General features: G+C 35.6%; 1 protein-coding gene across 1 annotated transcript in view; it reads left to right on the forward strand.

The window, feature by feature from the left end:
• Positions 1 to 21,157, forward strand: part of Exoc4 (exocyst complex component 4) — a 689,440-nt gene that overhangs the window by 89,459 nt on the left and 578,824 nt on the right. The window contains exon 6 of the mRNA XM_069996791.1: positions 9,860 to 10,103. Coding sequence (XP_069852892.1) covers positions 9,860 to 10,103 — 244 coding nt within the window. The remainder of the gene's footprint in view (positions 1 to 9,859; positions 10,104 to 21,157) is intronic.

Genomic DNA, 21,157 nt, shown 5'->3' on the forward strand with positions numbered 1-21,157 from the left:
TCTTGCTCCCCCCTCCCACTTTCATTGATGTTCTTGATGCTGCTTTCATGTATAGTTCAAAGCCCTGAAAGTACATTTTTGAGTATTTTTCTTCTTTATGAGTTTAAAAAATTAAATACTTGTACAAAACAGTTGCTATTCAACAAAGCAGTTTATGAATACAATGTGTCTTTCAACATTCTCACCCATCCCTCCCAACTCTGAGTTTTGATGTCATTTAATATGTACAGTTGTGTGAAGGAGGGTAATATTATCTCTATGGCTGAAGAAGGGGAGAGCTTACAAGATTAAATGTCCCTCAATTAGAAAATGATAGGGAAGCTGAAACTGCATGACTTTACCTGTTATTCTTTTTATTATATCATGCCTTTCTCTGTGTAATCAAATGTAAAATTGGCTTAGGACTGCAGTACAATAGGATTTAATGATTATCACATTAAATTATTATTTTATTATCTATTCTTGTCTCTCCTTTTATCTTGTATGATGGTTCTATTTCAGTAGCCTCCTCTCCCTCCCTCCCTCCCTCCCTCCCTCCCTCCCTCCCTTCCTTTTTCCTCCCCCACCCCCTCTCTTTTTGCCAGTCCTGAGCATCTTTTTGCTCAAGGCTAGCACTCTGCCACTTGAGCCACAGCACCACTTCTGGCTTTTCCTGACTAGTTTGTTGGGAATAAGAGTGTCATGGACTTTCTTGCTTGGGCTGGCTTTGAACCATGGTCCTTAGATCTTAGCTTCTTGAGTAGCTGAGATTATGGGCATGGACCAATGGTTCCTGGCTTTCAGTAGCCTCTTCTACATCCACTTTTTGACCATGAAGTGTCCTTGCTCTCAATGAGATAAAGTATTTTAAATACTGACCTCAGAGAAAATAATTCAGCAGATCTTAGTTTTATTTGCTTTTGTTCTAATAAAACCACCTACTTTTCCTGTCTTGATAACATCATTTTCCTCTTGGCCTACTTTTACTTATAGAAGGACCTCTCCTTGTGCTTCCAAAACTTACTGTAGTGTGAAGTCTTCTCCATCCTTGAATTGAACCCTGTGGCCTTGTAAACTCCTTCATTCATGGAAATGATAGCCCCAAGTAGCAGTTACCACAGCCTTCAGCAGCCTCTTTTTCTGGAGTGAGTGTTACATTGTCTATAGGTTTCTTTAAAGTAATTTAATCTGCACCTTAGGGGTGCTTAGTTAACATTTTTGAAGTACCTTAATCAGGAATCTACACTCCAGGGGTAGTTAGTTAACATTTGAAAGACCCTAATCAAGGTTCTGTACTCCAGAGGCTACCTCTGCTTCAGATAACTGCTTTCAGTCTGTAGCAGTGGGTGTGTTAATTAGAATAAAAGATGTAAGAAGTAAATTTTCACTGGGGAAAGGAATGGTATTTAAGACATACTCTTGACCAAGAATTTCCATGGAGACAAGAATGGGAGATGAGGATTTTGAATGAGGTCTGTAGCCTTCCAGTCCAAGTCAAAAGCTTGATTTAGTCCTGGCCTTGAAGTACCTGAACAATGTCCTTGGCTTACCTGGCCCTTGGTGCGCACTAAATGTCCATTAATCCACACTGGCCAAATCCACATGCCTTTGCTTCCTCTATACATCTCAGAGATGTATATTATTCTTAATTTTGAGCCAGACTATTTCTTTATAATTTCCTAAATTATATTTTAGGTATAATTGGATTTTAAATACATTGGCTACCTTAAGGATTATGTCATTCTGAGCAGAAGCACACAGATTAGTTTTAAGTGGTTACTTTCTTACATTTCCTACCTGTGAATTTTGTCAGTGTTCTGAGAAATGGGTTCCTGTCTGTAAAGTGTTATAGATAACAATTGGTTTGATACTTTAGTGACCTAATTAGGCTTGGTGATGTGTATTAAAGTTTCCTTTTTATATAGAATTGTTAGATACAGACAGTTCTCATATTATATAAGGGTATTATTTATTAATTACTTTTGGCGTTAGTAATGGAGATTGATTCAGGGCCTTGTGCTTTCCTTCACTTTCCATTCAAGGCTGCCACTCTACCATGTGTGCTGCATCTCTACTTCTGGCCTTTTCTGGTTAATAAAGTCTTTTAGATTAATCTTCCTGGGCTGGCTTCAGACTTCAGCCTCCTAAATAGTTACAAGCACCCAGCTAGGGATAGTATTCTTAACATAAATTTGAATTAAACATAAACATACACAATATAAATTTAAATTAAACAATTGAAGTCATATTAACTTTGCATAATAATATATCATAATATAAGAAATGTCATCTGCTGAGTGTCAGTAATAAATATTACTATTGCCTCATGTTTTCACTAACATATATAAATACAAATAATTAGGCTAATCTGGTGATATGTTAAACTGTATTAGTGGGCTTTGTCTTTATAGTTTGATGTATATATATGCTATGGTACTTTGAAGTTTCTATCCTTGTCTTAGTGCACATACTGATGAAAAGCAAGCAAGCATGGACTAGTGCCCTGCTTAGCTTTTTGTACTCACTGCATGAATGGATAATTCACTTTATTCACTTGTTATTTTTATTTCTTTGAGGTAAGATCTTATTATGTAGCCTTAAAGTCACAATTCTCCTGCCACAGCTTCCAGTGTAGCCATTATTTCAGAGGCATACCACCATGCTCAACTTTACCTGTTTATTTTTATTTTTTTTTTACCTTTAAAAAATTTTTACCTGTTTTTTTAGAATGTGCTATCTATAGTATAAATATCCATCCGTCCATCCATCCATCCATCCATCCATCCATCCATCCATCCATCCATCCATCCATCCAGACAGCCAGCCACACAGATGTCAGCCATGTAAGCAGAAATGTGTAGATTTGACCATAGATTATAGAAATAGGAAATTGTAGAGCTTGGAAAGGTTTTAGATATTCTGTAATTAATATGTGTATATATATTCACACATAAAGAGATGTCTATAATAAACGCTTGAGATCAGTAAGATTCTAGTAGAAATATAATGGGCACTCTGTACTGTTGATAGGATGGCTTGCTCATGCCGGGGACTTTACCCACTTGAGCCATACCTCCAGCCTAGCTTTTTTGCTGCTTATTTTGGAGACATAGTCTTCAGGACTTTTCTGCTTGGGGTTACCTTGAATTGTGATCCTCTGGATCTCAGCTTCCTGAACAGCTAAGATTACAGGTATGAACCACTGGTGCCTAGCTGTCAAAGTCTTTTAATATTTAGCAGTTTCCTGTCAGAGAGAGTCTTCTAAGCTAGATTTGAGGAATTTTCACTTTATTTGATCTTCAGGGCAAAACCAAACCAAACCAAAACAAAAAACCCCTCTATAAACCAAACCAAACCAAACCAAACCAAACCAAAGGTAAGATAATTGGGAAAGGAGTAAAATGTTTCTAATTTTAAAATATACTAAATCCTGATATTGACTATATGCTTTAGTGGTATTGATACTAGGAAATGACGTGAGAGTCAATAGTTTGGGAAGATGTTTAAAGTGTTATGTGAAGCCTTACTGAATTGTAGTTAAATTATTTTTGTACAGAACTCTTTCTATAAAGTTCTAGGAATGGCATCTGACCCCACAGAATTGTTGTAAATATTAAACTAGTCACGGTTGATCATATTATCGTTTTAAATTGCCTTTTAATTTTTCAGCTGATGTTAGTGAAATAGGTAATATAAATTAATTAATATTGGATCTTTTCAATGTTTATGCTCCAGGATATTTTAGGAGAAAGCTAAGGTTCTAAACACATGTGTTATTTGGAGCTGTGACATTTTATTATTTGCGCCTTGCTTATTTGTTGCTTTTTAATGGGCTATCTATCATATTAGTGTGCATGTAAGTAGCTATATGCCATGCAACATCAGTCCTTATTGATTCAAACTGACTTATCTTCCCACCAATCACCCCAGTATAAGGTAGCTGTGATGTTCTGGTGGTTCTTGGTATGTGTCCTATTTGTGACTTCTGTGTGATTTTTTTGTGATGAGCATTTTGTCTCAATAAAATTTTATTACACTTCTTCCTACCTGAAGGTCTGCTTGTAGTTGAGCTTCATTTTCCGCAATAACACGTTGCATTGAGATGTCATGTTAGTGCCCAATACATTTCCTTGCTTGCTGTGGGGTTGACTTTACAGGATAGAGAATTTCTGTGGCTTGAAATGTCTAGCTTTTTCATGTATAAAACAAAATCGGGAACTGAAATGTCTCTTCTTGGAATCTCACATTTGGAAATATTGATGATTTCTTTTGCTAAACTTTAGAATTGTCACCTGCTGAGGCTTTTTTGCTACCAGTTTCACTAAGAACCATATTATCAAGTGCCTTCTACATTATAAGGAAAACTAGAAAACCACATGATATGATCCTTCTTTATGTGCTTTGCTTTCGTTGTAGCTTTTGGGGGCTCAGGACCATGAATAGATGTATAGAAGGCATGCAAAAAGTGAATGTATGTAAGTGATTGTGTCATGTATTTAACTGAAATGCCTTTGGTTCATATTTAAGTACATGGTTTCATTGTGGCAAAATACACATAATATTAAATATACTATTTGAACCATTTTAAGCCTAAAGTTCAGTATTAAATACATGCTTAAAGAATACAGCCAACTCCACCATCCAACTGAGTCCTTCTTTATCTTGTAAAACTGAAACTCTGTACCCATTGAATAGTAACTCTCCATTGCCTTGTCTCCTTAGCCCCTTAGCAATGAGCATTCTTTGTTTTCTAGAATTTGCCCACTTTTAAATGCTTCATTATAAGGGGAATCATACGGTGTTTTTCTTTTGTGATTGATTGTTTTTTATTTCATTTAACATGGTACATTCTACTTTCATCTAGGTTTAGAATGTGTCAGAATTGCCTACCTTTTTAAAAGCTGAGTGATGTGCCATTTTCTGGATGTATAATTTTTGCTTATCCATGTGTTGGGTTCATTTGGGTTGCTTCTAAATTTTGTCAATCATGAATTATATTGCTATGAGCATGGGCTCAATATTCGAGAATCAGTGTTCAAAAAATATATTGGCTTGTGGCTTTCTTGTAGTTTTTTTGTTTGGTTTTTGTTATCAAGGTAATTCTGACCTCAGAATGATTTGGGAAGTTTTCTTCCTTCAGTGTTTTGGAAAAGTTTGAGAATGATTAACTTTAAGTTCGTTCATTCTCTCTCTCTCTCTCTCTTTCATTTTTATTGTGAAAATACCATACAGAGGTGTTACAATTACATAGGCAAAGTAATGAGTACATTTCTTATCAAGCTTTGTTGCCTCCTCCTTTCTTTTCCCTTCCCATCTCTCCTCCACCCCCTCCCCCCTCTCATCCCCCCCCCCAAGTTGTAAAGTTTGTTTTTTGACATAATGTCTTGTTGTAATGGGTCCACCTCTATCCCTATTTAAACAATTTGTTTTTTCCCTTCCCCCCCACAAATTATATCAACATCAAATACAGTGAAAGCAGGGGTTATACTGTGGGGGAGGGACATACAAAGCAACAAAGAAATCTTTTATAAATATGTTAGAAACAATAGCAAGAAAGAATAAACATTTGAGTCCTTATCTTGGGGAGGAGCATTTTGCCTTATCTTGGGTTCATTTCATCATTTCTGACCGTTTCTGCTTGTCTCAGACATATACTAGTTATTGCAAATAAGGGAAACCATGGGGCCTATGTTTCTTTGGGCCTGGTTTACTTCACTTAATATAATTTTTAACTTTAAGTTCTTTAAATGTTCTATAGAATTTTCTGTGACACTACAAAGTTTAGGGATTTTCTTTGTCATAGAACTGTTTAGAATTTGTGTCTCTTTTTTATTTATTGTTAGTAAAGTTTATGTATTTAAGGATTTGTCCACTTCACTAAAGTTCCTTCCTTTTTTCTTCTTTTTGCTTTATATATTGGTTGGTCTTTGATTGGTGGTATTTATAATTGTTATATGTCTTTCTGTATTAGTATTTTTTAATGTCTCTTGTAATCCTTTTTAATTTGAAAAGTCTATTTTATTTTGTATTAGCATAACTAATCCTGTTCTTTTTTTGTTATTATTTCTGTGGAGTATCTTTTTCTGTTCTTTTACTTTTAGTCATTTGTGCCTTCATAGCATAAAGCTGGCTCATGAAGTTTTAATTCATTCCACCAATCTCTGTGTTTTATAACTATAAATGGAAAATTAATCTGTTATATTTAAAGTCATTGCTTGTAAGGAGAGTTTTGTCTTTGGGTGTTTATTTTCAATATGATTTTTAGAGCTCATATCCTGGATTCCTTATCTCTTTTGTGTTTAGTTGTTTCTTTTTTTCTTTTTTATGTAGGGACACATTTCAATTTCCTTTTTATTTTGTTTTTATACATTCTTTAGCTATTTTCTTTGATGATACTATAGGGATTAAACATTCTCAAGTTACACCACTCTAACTGGAATCTATATCAGCTTAACTTTAATATCATGCAAAATCTCTGCTCTTTTAACAGTAATGTCCCCATCTGGTTGTTGATATCATAAAATTACAGCATTATGTGTTATATGTACCAAATCATAATTCTTTTAGATGCATTAACCTCTTAGATTATATAAAAACAAGATGTAGCTTTACAAAGTAAAGTTAAAACAGAACTAGACTGTAGACTAATCATTGTATTTCATGAATATTTTTTATTCTACTACACGTACAAACAAAAAGTACAGTTGCCATTTTAATTATTGACTTTTATCACTATCTTTATTGAGATCTTTCTTTATACATCTTCTAGTTGTAATCTAGTCCTTTGTTTCAACCATTAGAACTTCCTTGAGCATTTATTGCAGAAAAGAGCCATTGTAAGCTTTTATTCATCAGGGAATGTCTTAGATTTCCCTTCACTTATGAATGACAGTTTTGCAAGCCAGGATTTGAGATTGACTGTTTCTTTCTTTTAGCATATTGCCTTAGCTCAGTGGCTTCTGGCTTCAAAAGTTTTTGATGAAAAATTTGTGGATAGTATCATTCAGAATCCATATATATGAGAAATTACTTTTATTTTGCTGCTTTTTAAGATTTTTCTCGTCTTTCAAAAGTTTGATTATATATCTTTGAGAGGCTGGGAAGGTGGCTCAGCGGTAGAGTGCTTGCCTCTCTTTCATGAGGCCCTGGGTTCGATTCCTCAGCATCACATACACAGAAAAGGCTGGAAGTAGCACTGTGGATTAAGAGGGAGTGCGCCAGCCTTGAGCTGAAGAGCTCAGAGACAGTGCCCAGGCTCAGAGTTCAAGCCCCACGACCAACCAAAAAGAATATCTATCTTTGATTTCTTCTTACTTGGAGTTGTTGAGTTTCTCAGATGTTTAGTCTTGGCTTTCATAATATTTGGGAAAATTTTAGCCATTATTTATTTAAATGTGTCCTTTGCTCCTTTCTCTCTTTACTCTTAGACCTTCTTCAGTGTAGACTCTTCCTAGTTCCTCACTCTTGTTTTTTTTTTTTTTTTAATGTCCTTTCTGGGGCTTGAAAGGCCTGGGCACTGTCGCTGAGCTTGTTTGCTCAAGGCTAGCACTCTACCATTTGAGTCACAGCTCTACTTCTAGCTTTTTGGTGGTTAATTTAACATGAGAATCTCATAGGCTTTCCTGCCTGGGCTGATTTTAAACCATGATCCTCAGAGCTCAGCCTCCTGAGTAGCTAGGATTGCAGGGATAAGTCCCTAGCACCAGATCTAGTAAGTTTTTTATTTCAATTACTGTACTTTTCAGCTCCACAATCCTGTTTAGTCTTTTTTTAGGTTTTGCTTTCTCTTTGGTGACATTGCCTTTTGTTTGTCCATCATTTTCTTGACTTTCCTTTTAGTTCTTTGAGTATCCTTAGTAGTTATTTTAAATAGTTGAAAATATTGATCATCAAGTGTTTTTGCACAGTTTGTATTAGGTTTTCTTTGAATGAGTTATGTTTTCCTTTTTCTTTATATGCTTCCTGATTTTTGTTGTTGTTGTTGAAAACTGGGCATTTGAATCTAATAATCTGATGATATTGGAAATCAGATTCTCTTCCTTTATTAGGGTTGGCTGCTTTTTGTCTCTATTTTTATTGGTGTTACAGGTTCTCTGTCCCAAAGATTAGGCTGGGTATAATTTAGCGTCTTATAAGTGTTTTCTGTGTCTCTTCCTTTCATTGAGTATGCATATAATCACTTCCTCATTTTCCCTGTACATGTAGACTTTATTTTTAATGCTTCTCTTGAAACGGGCTTCATTGTATAGATTAGTCTCATATATGCTATCTTCTTGCCTCAGCCTTCATTGTGGTGGAATTACAGTAGTATGCCACTATACTGGCTTGCATGTAGTTTTAAAACATATATATGTTTAATGTAGTGGGGATGTTAACCAAGAAACACATTTGTAGGTGACTTTGTCCTTGTGTAAAAATCAGTATACTTACACACAAACTGAGATTGCTACCACATCATTAGGTAATACAATTTTATGGATGCACTGTCATATATGTGGTCTCATTTGTGGTACATGTCAGTATTACACCAGAGAGTCTGCCAGCTCAATTGTCGCCTAGATAAGGAGACATATTTGTGGTACTTCTTACTTTGTCTTCTTTCCACAATCCTCCTTTAGTACCTTTTATGAGTTTGTAGTCCTCTCTAAAGAGGCTGACCTACATGTAATTAAAAGTAGAGATTTTAAAGACTTTATGTAGGAGTCTTATTCCATATACTGGGATATTCTTAATCTTCCCTAAGTGGATTTCATAGCAGTTCCCTTGTGCTGAACAGCATAGAGTGGCTTATAGCCCATTTGAACTTACATCTATTAAAGAATGCATTCATTCTTTTAGGCCATCAAATATAGTTTCCATTTGTTTTGAGGGATGAAGGATGGGAAGACAGGGACAACTTTTAATGGTTAGGCTGTAGCTTCAGGCTTGTACTACCTTTTGATTTTGTCTTCATCTAGCCATTTGTAAAATGAGAAAATCATTTTTAGGCTAGAGATTTGTAACCTGTGATTCTTTTGACAACTGTGTAACTCTTAAATCTATAATACAAGGTTTCCCAGTATTTGGAAGGAACCAGTTTATGCTTCTGAGTAAAGCCTCAGGTCCCCAGCTAATCTTCTCCACTACCCACAAGGATCAAAAGCCACAGTCACAGGGAATTTGTTCCTCCAAAACCAGATGTGTTGGCTGTGATATAAAGATCTGTAGAGGCTTTTGACATGTAACAGTACTTCTTAGAAAATTTCCATGGATTATTAGCAAGCTCTTTGTCTGTTAATACCCTTCTTCTCATGCTGTGACAGCCTTCCAATTTCTGGGATTATAGGCATGTGCCATCATACTCTGCCACATGTATGTTTAGAGAAAAATAGGAGGTGGTTTGATATTTGTGAAATATCTTCTTATCATTCCTTTTCCCCAAAGTTTTGTCACACTTGCACATAATGTTTTTGCCTGTATTTATCTCCATTTTTAAAATATTGATTGTAATTTAAACATATTTTCCCACATGTATTTGTGATATCTTTTACTCCAGCTGCTTATCACTTTTAACTAATGACTAGGAACTAGAAGCAGGGTCTGGCTCTTCAGAATATTCCTGCAGCACCATGGATAACATCATGGATAACATCAGTGGTGCTTAATAATACCAATGGACTTATGGCAAAGTCATTTGTCAAAAGCTAAGATCCTACCTCGTGTTACTAACGCATATGATTTGATGAATATGTATTTTGTGAGTTGTAGAGTTACTATGTAAATTAATTTAGCCAGTTATTTTTAATTCCTTCAAGGGAGTAATCAAAGCATTGTTTCCATTCATTAGTTGGCTTGGTTTTGAATTCTATGGTACAAAAACAATGTTTTCTTTATTTTGCAGTGAGGGAGATCAGCCTCCAGGACATCAAAGAGGACTTAGAATTGGATCCAGAAGAGAACAGCACCCTTTTTATGGGAATCCTTATCAAGGGTCTGGCCAAACTGAAGAAGATCCCAGAGACAGTTAAGGCAATCAAAGAGCGTTTGGAGCAGGAACTAAAGCAAATTGTGAAACGGTCTACTACCCAGGTGGCAGACAGTGGCTATCAGAGGGGAGAAAACCTCACTGTGGAGAACCAACCAAGGTAGATGGGGTATATTTTGGGTCTTTGATAACTATTTATTGTTACTGAGCAAGGGTTTTAGGGAGCAGATCTGAGTTGGTGATCTGTGAATATAGTATCTGTCTTATGGGCTTGCCTGCTTTAGACAAGGTTAAAAGATAATGGGGTTTGATAGAGTCACACCAGCGTCGCAATGTATAGATACATCTGTACATGAATACACGTGTCTATTTCCTATTGGTGCCTTCTTCAACTTCCACATGGGGAATCATTTATGCCATCATCCAGAGAAGCCGGGAAAGGGTTCTAAGTTGAACTTTGCTTTTGTTCTTTTGTTGCCTAGTACCTGGATTTCTGCAAAAACCATTTGAATCCTTACTAATGAATACTTGAGAATTCTGCTTTACTATTTGCCCTGTTTCCACAAGTCCCTAGGTGAATAGACTGAACTTTTACAGGGAAGTAGCATTACTATAATATATATTGAAAATAAAATGCAAGGACACAGATCAATAACTTTTCTTCAGATCTCATTACAGAACCCTTAAAAACATTGTGTCTTTTGTAGGATTTGACCTCTTCTCTTCTATTGCCTCAGCCCTTCCAAGATTCAAGTATGAAAATCTTAGCGCTTGAAGTAGAAATTTTAGCTCTCTGCCCTAGAAACACTAAATCTTTGTGAGGTATGGGTCAACAGCCTGGTTGTTGGTTGTTTTGTTTTATGCATTTCCCCTCTTTAAGTCCATATTTTAAAAAGCTTTCATAGGCAGGATATATTAGACACAAAATAGTGAACAAGCTGTTTGCCTCAGTTTCTTCTCTATAATAGAATCTCATTTTATAAAATCTTTTTTTTGTTGTTGTTGTTTATTTATTTATTTATTTGGGGGTCCGTCGTGGGGCTTGAACTCTGGGCTTGGGTGCTGTCCCTCAGCTCTTCAGCTCAAGGCTAGTGCTCTACCACTTGAGCCACAGGGCCACTTCCGGCTTTTTTCTTTTTTGCTTATGTGGTGCTAAGGAATCGAACCCAGGGCCTCAGGCATGCAAGGCAAGCGCTCTACCACTGAGCCACCTTCCCAGCCCCATTTTGTAAAATCTTTAAATCTAAGAATTTTGGTCCCAAACTCTTTATTAGGAGATAAAATGAAATATCATCAAGGAAGCAAATACTTGGAGTAAGTAAGTCACTTCCTTATAAGGTGGAAGATTTCCCAATGGCCGATTACTTGGATAGTCTTTGATTGCTGTCAAATGCTTTAAAGCACCTCAGGAATTAATTCCCTTGAGTTGATCACAGCCATTCTAATATGACTAGAATGCTTGGTATCAAGACTGTCACCACCGCCACCACCGCTGCCGCCACCACCACCACCACCACCACCACCACCACCACCACCACCACCACCACCACCATCATCATCATCATTCAGTACTGAGGATTGAATCAGGGTTTCAGTTTTACTAAGTGATACATTACCACTTGAGCCAAGACCCTACTTCTTTAGCTTTTAGTTTGTTTTTCAGATAGGGTTTCATTTTTGCTTGGGCTGGCTTCAACTATTGTATCTCTTACTGCCCTGCTAAGTAGCTGGTTTAATACCTAGTGCAACACCACACCTTGTTTTTGAGATGGAGCCTTGTTAACTTTTGTCCAGAATGGCTTTAAGCAGCTGTCTTCATAGTTGTACCTCCCAGTAGGCTGAGATTACAGATGTGCTACCATGCCTGGCTGTTGTCACTTTTATTCTCTAGCCATTTAGAAAATCTTAAAGTTTGTTTTCCTTAAACAAAATTACAGGCAAGAATCATCTAACCTTCTACCCCATTGTGCATATACCTTGTCCCTCCCTAATGAAATACTAATGCATTAGCACACCTCTATAGGCAAGAGACTAGTACTGTAACTCTGTAAAAGTTTCATTATGCTCATTATGCCATATTAAGTATATTCTGATTGTGGTGCATTGCAGGCCTTTTTCCATTTGTCTTTATGTAATGCATGACATTTTACTGGGTATTTAAAAGGAACTAGGATATTGAATTCTGTCTTACTTTAATTCCTATGTAGGCAGAGCACTTCCAGAATAAATACTTACTCAGCCTATTTTCAAAAAATCACATTGATGATCCACTTCTTATTTTATTTTTTAGCTCACAAACAAGCCATTGTTTATTTATAGGAGAAGCTATTTCATTATTTGTGTTCATTCTTAACCTATTAAGACTTCACATACTACTAAAAGGAACTCTTCAACAACTGTTACCTTCATTATGGTAAATATTAGCATAATATGGTGCCTTGCTTATCTCGTAGAATCACCTGCTACCCATTATTTCCCCACATGTGTGGGCAGTCTCTTCCAACTGTAGATAGTAAATGTGGTCTGCAACCTGTGCATTTCAAAATCAATTCCTATAACCCATGCCTTCTAATTTTCCAAATTTAGCTCAGGAGTATTTTCATACCATTTTCTCTGTGTGCGTGTGTCTAAGAAGCCAGATGAGACTCTGTAATATTTAACAAAAGAGAAAAAACATGCAGAATAGAAGTAAGCACAAAATTATCTCAAAGTTGTGAAATCAAGAATACAGAAGAGAGAAGGATGTAGGGAAATGATTGGTATGTGGAAAGCAGCTACTTTATCTATTTTAAAATTGTGTTTATATGTGAAGGTAAAATTTGATTGGGTTGGGGAGATGTTGAAGGCCTGTTCTACTAAAATAGTGTTGGTCTCAAGAGGGCAGAAAGAATTGAACAAGTTGGAGTCATGGCTGCCAGAGAGATCTTTGTCCCTATTGGAAAAAGACCATTTTGCAATGTTCATTGACCTTTATTATAAAGAAGGAAGATTAAATGTCAGCTATGAAGGCAGAGAAAATTACATGTTTTGTGCTCACTGTGGTATGGAAGAAAGTTCATGGGAAACTTAGAAAAGACAGAAAATTTAACATTAAAAGTAATATTTGTGGTGTAAGGCTGTTTTCTCCCTTTACTCCCTTTTTACTGTTTTTGTTAAATTAAAACAAAATTTAATAATGAAGTCATTCAAGTTATTTTAATCAGTGGAAATCATTAAAAATGAAAATATTTCTTAGAGGTATGCATGCCCATAAAACTAAATTTTAGTATGAAATTAATGTAATAATCAGTCCTTAGACTAATTGGCTATTGTTCTTTAAATTTCATTTTATGATAAGTAGATGTATCTGTGTGTATCTGGTTATTTCTTGTCTGCTTCTAGCAAGGAAGAGAAGATAGAATCATTTTGCCTCATTTAGCTCTAGAACCTAGCAGAGTGCTTGTCTTGTCCATACTTAGTATTTGTTAGTGAGAGAATAAATTCTACATAGAGTGAATATCTTGGACCATACATTATACTAAAATGTCAAATAAATCAAACATGTTCTATGTCCTCATAGAAGCATTATGTAGACAACCCTCTGATAAATATTTTACTACAAACTATGGTTAGAGCTATAGAGAGGACAAGGAAAGTGTATAACAAAAATACATGACCATAGATAGGTTACATTTTCTAAGTCTGGGTAGGTGGGACTTAGGGATAGCTTTATACTAGCTGTAGTTGACAAGCATTATTTATTTGATAGCATCTACTATTTGTTCTTTTGGTAGTATATGTAGCATGACATTAACATGCCAAATGTGAGAAGGAAAGGGGCCAGATTCTTAGAATGCCATTTTCAGTTTTTGGTGACCTCTGTGATTGGTTGGGTGAATTTTGATGTGTATTGCCAAGTGTACTCTTGATGGCATGTTACCATGTCATGGATAAAGTTCGAAGGTTCCTATATTCCCCTACCAATAGATTTTTTTTTTTGACAAATGTTTTTGTCTTTGTCAATCTGAGAGGTAAAAACTGGTATTTCCAACATTATTTATATTTGCATTTTATTATGAATGAGGTTAAGCTTTTCATTTTTATAAAAATTTGTTGCTGCTATATCTACTTCATTTATGGCTATGAAACAGACAAAACAAGTCACAAAAATGACATTTTCCTTTTGAAGTAGGGTGGAGGTTCAGAATGGTTCATTTTTTGATATTTGACATTTTCAGTATTATAATATCCAACTAATGTTTATTTTCAATAATTTATCTAGTGTATTTGTGTTAATTTGTAGAACCTCTTTATATATTTAGGAAACCAACTTGAACTTATTTGACAACTTTTCAGTTTCTTTTATTTTGTTTTATTTCTGGTCACGTAGACATCTCTTTTTACTTTTAGAAGACTATATTAATCAATGATTTTTATAGCTTTCTAGATTTTGTGTCAAACCTATATATAAATTATGAATAAGCCTTTCCAGTTTCTTCTAGTCTCATTCTTAGTACAAGTGCTTCTTGACTATGATGTTGTTATATGCTGGTAAACCCATGCTAAATTGAAAATGTCATACACCAAAAATGCATTTAATACATCTAAGCTACTGAACAACATAGCTTTGAACATAATACACTGTACTGTATTAGTTGTACTCCTGGATGTTTGGGGTTGCCACTGCCCAGCCTCACAACCTATCATAGTCCAGAAGCAGTTCAAAATTCACAATTTGAAGTGAGTTCATTAAACCCATACCACTTTCAAACCTTCCTTAAGTTTGGAAACCTGTAGTTACAGTAGTACTCCCTTAGCCACAAGGGATACCTTGATGGATGCTTGAAACTATGACAAACCCTATATATGTTATGATTGTTTTCCTACACATATGTATATTTATGGTAAAGTTTAATTCATAAGTTAAGGACAATAAGGATTGAGAACAACAAGAAGAAAATAGGGTAGTCAGAAGAACCTGCTGCAAGTTATCCGAACATAGTTGCCCTCTCAAACTCTTTTTTTTGTTCTTGTTTTTCTTGTAGTAATGTGAGATGACATGTAGTGAGAAGAGTAAGGTGCATGATGTATGTAGTCACTGTGACATAGTACTAGGCTATTCTGTAAAGGTTACTTGACTACAAACACACCCTACTAGTTGATCTGATAACTGAGGCAGCTACACAGTGCAAATGAGTGCTTCATACACAGAGTACATATGCATAGGCAAAAAGATGATTTCATCATGATTTGTAAAATGGCACTCCATTTAAATACTATAAATTACTTTGGGAATTTTCTTTTAATATTTTAGGGTTGCATTTGAAAACAGAGTGACTGAAACTACAGAAAATAAGACCTCTTATCTTTGCTAGGTCTGGAATGGAAAGGAGAGCTCATATACTTTTACTCAGATCTGACATTTCACCATATTGTAATGGGCTGTTCATCCCTTTCACTTCTGCCACCTGTGTTTCTGGCATGCAACTGATTGTCAGGAGTAGCTGCTTGCTTGCTGAATAATTCTAATACTGACTCATTTACTTTCTTTATAGTCAAGGTTCTTTTCAAAGTTAATACTTGCCTCATTTCCCCAAACTTTACTCCCCAGTTTTCTCAGCCTTTGAAGGCTATAGATTTTCAGAATTTTATTGAATTATTGTTCTTAAGTTTTGAAAAAATATATACTTATTAAAAGCTGGTAATCTGGCACTTAGTGGGAGGTCACACTGATGTAATAGAGAATTCCTTTAACATAGTTTTATCTGGGAGGAAGTCTAAAGCCTTTGGCCTGAGGTTAATTTTATAATACAAGTATAGTGCTTGTGGAAAGAGAAATATGTGAAATATTTCTCCTGATTTCTTTTGGACCTGTGGCTGGAGTCATACTTACGTTTCTTTTTCAAATAAGTAGCATTTCCTTTCATCTTTTCTTTCTATACTAGTTACTCTTCTCCTAAATGTCTGAAATGCAGGACTTGGTAGAAATTGGTCATTTCATTTCACAGAAAAGTCATTTAAGAGCAGCTTTGAAGCAAGGTCAGGCATTCGTCCTTGTGGTTTCTTGTAGCCATTCCCAAGCACTGCATGTAGCACCTGGACATGCTTGGAATCAGGAAGGGCCTCTATGTAATTTAGATGAGTAGTTAATTCGAATCAAAGCAAGCGGGAAGCAAGTAAATTTAACTTCAGTGATTATGATTCCATTTGATTGAATCTGTACTTTTTGATTACACATATCAGTGAGAACATGCTTTAAATACACCCGACTATTAAATATTGAAGGGTATGACTAGGGTGATTTAGGGACATACTGAAGAAATTCTGCTGTTCTTTAAGTAGGCTATATCCCCCACAGCTTTACTGAAATATTTTTAAAACAATGAAAGGAATTAATTCCTTTCCATATGGGACTTATTACTTACTCTAATTGTTAACTAAGGCACACAGTTCATTACTGAGGATGGTCCCAAGTCTATGTGCTTTCTAGTAAGACTCAAACTAACTGACAATAGCTTGAGAACTTGTTAAATTAACAATACCAATAATGTTCACAGTTATTTTGTAAATATGAAGTTTGACAATTATCTTCTGGACTATATGTTGGTTTTTACTGATAAATCTCTAAATAAATAATGTTTATATAATGTTACAGTGTTTCTTAAACTTTTGTTTTGTACTTGAAAAGTCTGCTCTTTATTTCTTATTTTACATACAATAGCAGATTCAACTTAGAGATTGGGCTAGCTAAGGGAGTAATAAATAATATCTATTTCAGGGGTTTTTATAACTTTATTTAGATGGTGTCCTTCATACTGCATCAAGGTCATTTCTCTGCTTGACAGATAGTGGGAACTGCTTCAGTTCTAGATATTTTTCTGTGTACTTGTTAGTGTCAGAATATAAAAGGTACCACAAACTCCAACTGACACTGAATCTTCTTATCACAAAAAAAAACTATATTGTCCTAAATGAAATACTTGTCCTGGTGATGTGTAGGGGTGGTGTCAGGTCTGATTAAAGTATCATTATTCATATCTTGTGTTATCTAGACCCCTCTAGTTCATGATCTTCATTATGATGTAATCAGATTAGACTGTGAGTTTGTAAGGTTTCAGTTTGTGTGTATAGCCTGATTTAGGATTGTGCCTAAGAATTTCAACAAAAGAATACAAAACAGATGTAAACAAGGTAATATTTTCATAAGACAAAGTGTTCCTCCTCACCCCGAAAATCTCAGCATTATTTGTAGAGCAGTCTAAGGACACATTATACCAGTGTTACCTAAGAGAAAGACATATAGATTGTCCCCAGGGGACAAGCTCACTTGACCCAGTGTCTTTCATTTTAAACAGGTCTAGACATTGCTGATTTCACTGGAATTTGTGAGTGCGGGGAGGACCATAGAACTCTGGCCTTACATGATTTTCACACATGTTACAGTTTTAGAACATTCATTATAAAATTCACAAAAATCAAAGTTTTGCAGGCTGCCATCTGGTATCTCACCTGAGTGAGTCTCACCACAGGTAGAGTCATCATGATAAATCCCAGATTTATCCAAGGAAATGTGAAAGCTGAAATAATTTGATGGTTCACAAAGTTTGTTGCTCATAGAATTAAGATTAAAAACAGTCTCTTTATGCCATGTAATTTTGCTGTCTGTTTTATTATATACAGATGGTTTTTCTAACAGATTTCCTGGACCTGCTATTAGTTTTGCTCAGGAAAGGGAAATATATGTAATGACATAGCCATTCTCCTGCCCGTAACCTCCCCCTTCCTTTCCCGAACTGCCCCTATTCTGATCACTAGCAGGGCTCTCAGACATAGCAGGACATAGAAAGAATTGGGATCTGAAACTACAGAGTAAATGGATCCTGACTACCTCACTTGAGACCCAAATGTAGTTACCTACATAATTCCTCTAGAGGCCTTCTATGTTTTCATACCAAGTAAGAATAATATATAACAATGTAATAAACATTCACATAAAATCTTTGCATATTTTTTTAATGTTCCACTATGATGAAATACTGTTTTTGAAATAAATAGGGGGAAGGCTTTATTTTTTTCCTTTTTTAATATATGTGTGTGTGTATATATATGTATGTGTGTGTATATATATATATATATATATATATATATATATATACACATACATACATGTTTTATTGTAAAGAACTATACAGAGGTGGGAAGGCTTTAAAAAAAAAAACACAGAACTCTACTACACTGTTGGTGGGAATGTAAACTTGTCCAGCCACTCTGGAAAGCATTATGGAGGTTTCTCAAAAGATGAAACATAGAGCTTCCCTATGACCCAGAAATCCCACTCTTGGACATTTATCCAGTAGAACACAAACAGTCCCACACTAAAGCTACCAGTACAACCATGTTCATCGCAGTATTGTTTGTCATGGCCAATGGAATAGAACCAACCCAGATGCCCTTCAGTGGACAAATAGACCTATCCTATCTGTCTATCTGTCTGTCTGTCTGTCTGTCTGCCTGCCTGCCTGCCTGCCTGCCTGCCTGCCTGCCTGTCTGTCTGTCTGTTTGTCTGTCTGTCTGTCTGTCTATAATGGAATTTTCCTCTTCCATCAGAAAGAATGATATTTGCTATTTGCAAGGAAATGGAAAGACTTGGAAGAAATTATATTAAGAAAAGTAAGCCAGACTCAAAGAAATTTAGGTTGCATGTTTTCCCTCATTTGTGCTAACTACAATATGCCTATAAATCTACAATTAAACACACTGGGTGTTTAAAATAATACAGTACACTGGGACATGATAAATTATACAGGTCTCTCCACATTCACACAGTGAAACCACAGGAGGATATTCATAGGAGTGGATCACAAAGGCTCAATTTTTTTTTTTTTTTGTTGCTTCTGTTTTTGTTGTCTTTATCTTTTGTCTTGTTTGTTAGTTTATCTTTGGGAGGATAAGGGGGGATACAGAAAAGGTGGGACAAGGGGTGTGAACAAATACAGCATTGGTACTCATTAGACACTATGTGGAAAATGAACTATACAACTTGTGGGTCAGGATGGAAGAGAAAAACTGGAAGAGAATGAAGGAATGGATGACAGAGTTCAAAAATGCACTCATTACCTGACTTATGTAAACTATAACTCCTTTTTATATCACCTCTACAGTGACAATAAAATATATTTATGAAAAAGAAAAATACCATAGATACTTGTAATTTAAAGAAAGAAGGCCTATGTTTATTGTCTAATTTTAGGCACTGTTCTGCCTCAATCATAATTACAAGTTCATTTGAGGTCAGGTCTTCTCTCCTGACTTGACAAAGTGGGAAGTTGTGCAGGAAAGGAATGACTGGAACTGGGCCCCAGCTCAGTATTCTTTTTATTTTTACTGTGTTTTACTCTATTGCTAATAATTTTTTCCCCTGTTCTTTTCATAGTGCAGATGGGAGAATTAGTCAGCACTCTTCAAATAGGAACTTCTTTTTATATGAAGCTGGTTATTAATAAGTGGTATAACTTATCTCTTTCCCTTGAAAGCAGGTTTTAGATAACCTTGAAGATTAAAGGAGCCTGTGTCCTGTTTGAAATGAAAGATACTAGCTCAGTTGAGCTTATTAAGAAAATATGTTTGTAAGACACAGGCAGGTGAAACTAAGACTATTTTAATATGATATAATTGAAGATTGATTTCTTTTTTATATAAAGAAAAATGTAAACCCAGTGCTTGATTACCTTTTAGGGAATATTCTGTGGGTATTTCCTTTGTTTGTCAATGGGAAAATAAATGATACAAAGGTCTCAGCAGAAGAGTAGTAGAACAGAAGTGATTTTTACCTTTTGTTGTCTTTGCTTCCCGACCAAGTAAGGCAGTTTCTTGGTTACAAACCTGGGTTTTCTAGCCAAGTGACTAATTTAAACTTTCCTGGATGCTAAATTTAGAATGAAATAGTCTTATCTCACCTTATATATTGAGTATTTTTCACAGCTTGATGATGTAGCTTTATCCAATGGGTCCTTCTTGCTTGTGCAGATGACTACTCCTTAACATTTTTTTCTTAGTCTCCCCTTTTTTCATGGTAGCATTTCAAGATGGGCATTTAAAGGGATGGCTGCAGATAGAAACTTAGTAGATGAAAGAGAGTAAATGACATTTAGATATTTAAGATTAAAAAAATCTACCTGGTAATTGGATGTGTGTTTAAAGGAAAAAATTATTTCTTCACCTTGATACTTTTCTGGTTTTCCACATAGAATAGATTTTATTGCAATATTATTAATACTAGTTCTAAAAGTGTCTCTCTCAGGTTGCTAATTGTACTCACCTATGTTCTCTTGTTCATGTTAAGTTGCCTTTTAAAGAGCATAGTTTTGTGTGAATTTTTTTTTCCTTAAGGACTTCTTTCCTCACCCATTTCCTTCTCCAATAGGCCTCTTTTGTTCTCATTCTACTGGAATTTACTTTTCATAAACCCATTTACTTTCTGTATCACAGCCTGGGTATTATGAGAAATCTTGAAGTATAGCCATAAAGCAGTTAACGGTGCTTATCCCCAGTGAGTCGGCAATGTAGAGGGGATGAGGCAGGACCAGAAGAACAGATACTAATGTGTGGTCTGTTATAATTCTAAGGATATGGCCATTACTAGCTGAATAACAATGGCAACAGCTGAAGCTAGCCTATTTGAATGGTAGATACTGATGTAGAGGTCAGGTAGAAGTCAGTATTTGGTGGATACTTGGACATGAGGGGGAAAGTATTTAAGGTCTATAACTCACAAGAATGTTCCTGCCAGGAGGTATTTTTGGGAGTCAGTGCAGTTGACAATGAAGAGTTCATGACTTACAGATAGGGGTATGGAAGAGTTTCTGAGACATAGCACCTGGCAAGTTGAAGAAAGGCAGAAACCCAGAGCTATGGGCTAATGGATAGAGTGGCCTGTGGAACCAGGGGCCACAGTTCCTGATTAAAGATCTAGAAGTCTAGTAGTAGATTTAGGAAACCGATTAGATAAGAATTTAGCTAGAGGGGTTTTAGTACCAGGCCAAGGTGAAAATCTGTTTGAAGTGAGCAAAGTTGTCTGTTGGCATTCTTTTCTGCCTTATTTCCCTGAATTGCAGAGTTCTGGTATGTTTCTAACCTTCTTTTTTCTAATGCCTCTAAAAGGGATATTCTCTAAAATTTGTTCTCTAACGGTCTCTGTTTTGTTGTCTCTAATAGTCTCAGTTTTGTTGTCCACAA

This window comes from Dipodomys merriami, unplaced genomic scaffold, assembly GCF_024711535.1.
Source record: "Dipodomys merriami isolate MVZ:Mamm:240054 unplaced genomic scaffold, mDipMer1.0.p SCAF_5, whole genome shotgun sequence".
Classification (NCBI taxonomy): domain Eukaryota; kingdom Metazoa; phylum Chordata; class Mammalia; order Rodentia; family Heteromyidae; genus Dipodomys; species Dipodomys merriami.